The 3,674-nt window shown below is 41.0% G+C and overlaps 1 protein-coding gene across 1 annotated transcript; it reads right to left on the bottom strand.

The window, feature by feature from the left end:
- Positions 1 to 2,171: 2,171 nt before the first annotated feature.
- On the bottom strand, positions 2,172 to 3,191 carry LOC149287496 (G protein-coupled receptor 12-like). The gene has a single exon (XM_089492810.1). It carries the CDS (start codon positions 3,189 to 3,191, stop codon positions 2,172 to 2,174), a length of 1,020 nt encoding a protein of 339 aa, XP_089348936.1.
- Positions 3,192 to 3,674: the final 483 nt, after the last annotated feature.

The following is a 3,674-nucleotide window of genomic DNA, read 5'->3' as shown; positions in this document are numbered from 1 at the left end:
GACACACTTTGCTCTTTAGAATTAAGACAGAACTCGCCGTATTTCCACTTTTCAAAATAATGCATGTTGGCTTTCAGAAGATCATGTAATTGGAGCTAACATTAGAATTGCAATATAATATTGCAATACCAGTAGTCATGATTTCTGTACTTGGATCCTCTACTCTAGATATGAGCCACTTTAAAGAGTGAGAGTGACATGGAGGCTTAGTATTGAACAATAACATTAACCTTCTTACACTCAAAATGAATGAAAGGCATATTTATGAATATTGGATCTGATTATGTAAATTAAACGTTTCATTAGGACCCGATAAGTGCTGTGTTGAGCACATATATCAAAAAGCAATTCATTTCAACCACAATGTCCAAGTCTGAAATGGAAATGTCAATATATAATTGAACCAATGTTACTCTCAGCTCTATACATATGACCATAGGTAGATCTGCCAGTTTTTTGTGTGTAGCACCCAATACGTGGTGTCTAAAATGACAACTTAAGGCTCCTTTCACATAGTTTCCTTTGTAACAATCAGCTTGGAGACTGATGACTTTGTGGGATATTTAAAATAAAGTTACTTAACAAATTCTGGATCATAGTTTCTTATTAAAGTGCAATTAGTTGAACAAGGACCAGAGCCAGCAGTATGGTTTCCATAGGCCAACTGGGGTTGATGTTGCATCGCTGATGATATACAACCTTCACAGAAGTTCTTAACCCTAAGATCACTAGGTAACAGTTTGCAAGCCACAAAAGGCTAGTGCATACATCTTCATAACAGAGTGATGTACTTGGGGGAGGGGGTAAGAAACATCAAACAAGAGCAAAAAACAATGATGCAACAATTAAGTCATTTCATAGTATCAACAGAACTGTACGCGTAACTACACAATGGCAATGCACATTTCCTTTTTCAATACAAACAGAACATCGTGTTGATGGCTTCACATGAACTTTGCCCATGGTGGCTCAAACCTGTCCATTAGGGTCTCAAGCGAGAACAGGCAACCTTGAGCATGTGTTGCCCAAGGGGCTGGATTTTAGATAAGCAGTTTTTTATCCCAACAACAAAAATACTGTTTTGTGTTTTCTTTTCTTTAAGAATGCAACGGAAGAAAATTCTGGGGTTACTTCTTTCCATCTATACCCTCTTATAAATACTTAGTCATCTTATTAAATTGGGGAAGCTTTTTCAAATCAGTGCTTGAATTGTTTTAGGGAGTTTGGAGATAACCCAAGACATTATATTTTTAGTCAAGTGCTTCTTGTTCTAGAAGGTTCTGTGTGTATATAAATATACCCTTTATAAGTGTATTCTTGGTAGTATTCTACACAAAGTAGCACACAAAGTGCCAAATAACTTAATACATAAACCATGTGCCAAGAGGCACTTGGAAACTACAGGCCCTTTGGCTGTCATTTAGTGTTAAAAGTTTAACATTTTTGGTCAATTGCTGATAACCCAGCATTTAAGAGTACATCCACATCATGGAATCACAAAAATCTAACTGGGAATTCACTGTCCAACATGGCTTTGCCCAAAAGATTCATCATAAACAATGACAGCCTTGGGCAGACCTTTAGCAGACATAGTTATGGACCATAGTGGCATAAGGTATTGGAATGGGCATGCCCCAAGTGCATAACCTGATTGCTGCTAAACTTCTAGGATCTCAGACCACAGCAGCAAAGAAGTTTACACAAGTAAGATCTCTAAGCTCATGTTGCCCGTAGCAATGAGGGTTGCCAGACTGGCCAGTTAAAATTAGACAGCTATGGTGTGTTTTTCTTGCTGCAGGCCTGTATTCGGAGTGTAGAATACATATAGTGCTGATAATCAGATTAATTTAGTGTCTGTAATTCGACAAACTGCCAGGCACCATTTGTCAAAACGGGATCTGCAGCATGTAGCATTCAGAAGTGTTCAGTTTTAAACAACTGATGTAACAACCCTACCGACTGCAAGCTTATTGCATGCCCAGACCAACAGCTGGTTAATTATCAAGAAAACATAGCAAACTGTAAGTGCTTCTTCACATGTTCTCTTCACAATGTAAAGCAATAAACTGTTTATCAATTAAAAAATAAAACAGTACTTTGACATCATTTTTCACTCCAGCTTGGCAAGTCATTTTCCAGTATGAATCCTTAAGGATTATGTTTTAGAATTCCTATACATCACTGGAAGTTCTCTGGCCAGATAAGAATCTGTGTGGGATGCAACCACAGCATGCAAGCCATAAGGACTTCTGGATATCTGGGTTCCTGAACGCATAAATTATGGGGTTAATAACCGAGTTAAAGGCTGCCGGCAACACCATTGAGTACGTATATACCATAGGATAGCTAGAGTCCGCAACCAACGAATACACAGCAAAGGGAATCCAGCAAAGTGCAAAGGTCCCCAAAATAAGAGACAAGGTGGACACCCCCTTCCTGGTGCTGGAAGCTTGGGAAGTGGCCATGAACTGGTGTTGGACAGCAATCTGCTGCGCATGGCGGAAAGCAATCCGGCAGATCTGCAAGTATAGTTGCATCATCAAGGCAAAGAGCAGGAGGAAGGCCACTGCTAACACAGATGCATTGTTTTTGGTGACTGGCCTCAGCACGCTGCAAGAAGACTCTTCCCTGACACAGTTCCATCCCATGATGGGTAACAAGCCAATACAGATACATAGTGCCCAGACCAAAATTATCATCAAATATGTGAAAGTCAGAGTTCTTTCTGTGTGGTAGGTAAGGGCGTTGTAAAGTGATAGGTACCTGTCCACTGTGATGGCCAGAAGGCTACAGACAGAGGCTGAGAAGGAGGCTAACAGTAGTCCAGCAGAACTCAAGGTGGCCACTTCATTGTTAAACATATAGATAACTACAAAATTCACAATAAGCCCCATACCAGCCAGTAGGTCTGCCAGGGCCAGACTACCAATGAGTATGAACATAGGTGCACGTAGGCTGGGCGTATAGAAAAGTATAGCAATTACAATGGCATTCTCGCAAGCCATGACTGTCCCTGTCACACAGAGGATGATGTCCCAAGGGCTGACGGACTGATCCAAGTAGTCAGATGTAGTGACTGTAGAGGTGTTGGTGTCCCATGGTTCCTGGTGATGGTGGGACATCTTGTCAGAGGAGGTATTGTGGACTTGTATCAGGTGACCCATTCCTATAGCTGCAGGCTGATGAAGCATTTCTGCACACCAAGGAAAAAAAAGAGAGAACATTGTGAAAAACAGGAAGCAGATCTGTGGCCCACAATATAGTGCTGAGTTTAAAATAAGTGACAGGTACATGTCCTAAGCTTCCCCTAACTGGCCACTATCAAGTACAAAAACCGTAATGATATGGAACAATTGGCCCACTTGGAGCAAAATGGGTGCTCAACTCTTGATAGCGGCAACTGCCACTCCAACCATAAACATAATATTCTACATCAGGCATGGACAACAAGTGGCCTTCAAGCACTTTTTGGATTGCAAATCCCATAATGCTCAGTCAGCTAAGGATGTCTTTGTGATGATGGCTGCTGTGTTCCCACAACACCTAAAGAAGCACACTTAATCAGTTGTGCCTTATCTAGAATGTATCCACTTCAGGATCAGAGAACACTTAAGCAGTGAAAGAGTTACAGCCAGGAGCAGGATGTGTAGGATTCAGAAGATTCTGGGTACCCT

The sequence above is a fragment of the Sceloporus occidentalis genome, unplaced genomic scaffold (assembly GCF_023333645.1).
Source record: "Sceloporus occidentalis isolate IW3139 unplaced genomic scaffold, rSceOcc1.0.p SCAF_60, whole genome shotgun sequence".
NCBI classification, from domain to species: Eukaryota; Metazoa; Chordata; class Lepidosauria; order Squamata; family Phrynosomatidae; genus Sceloporus; species Sceloporus occidentalis.
Note: the sequence above shows the minus strand (reverse complement) of the source record. Positions and strands in the feature narration are given on the sequence as shown.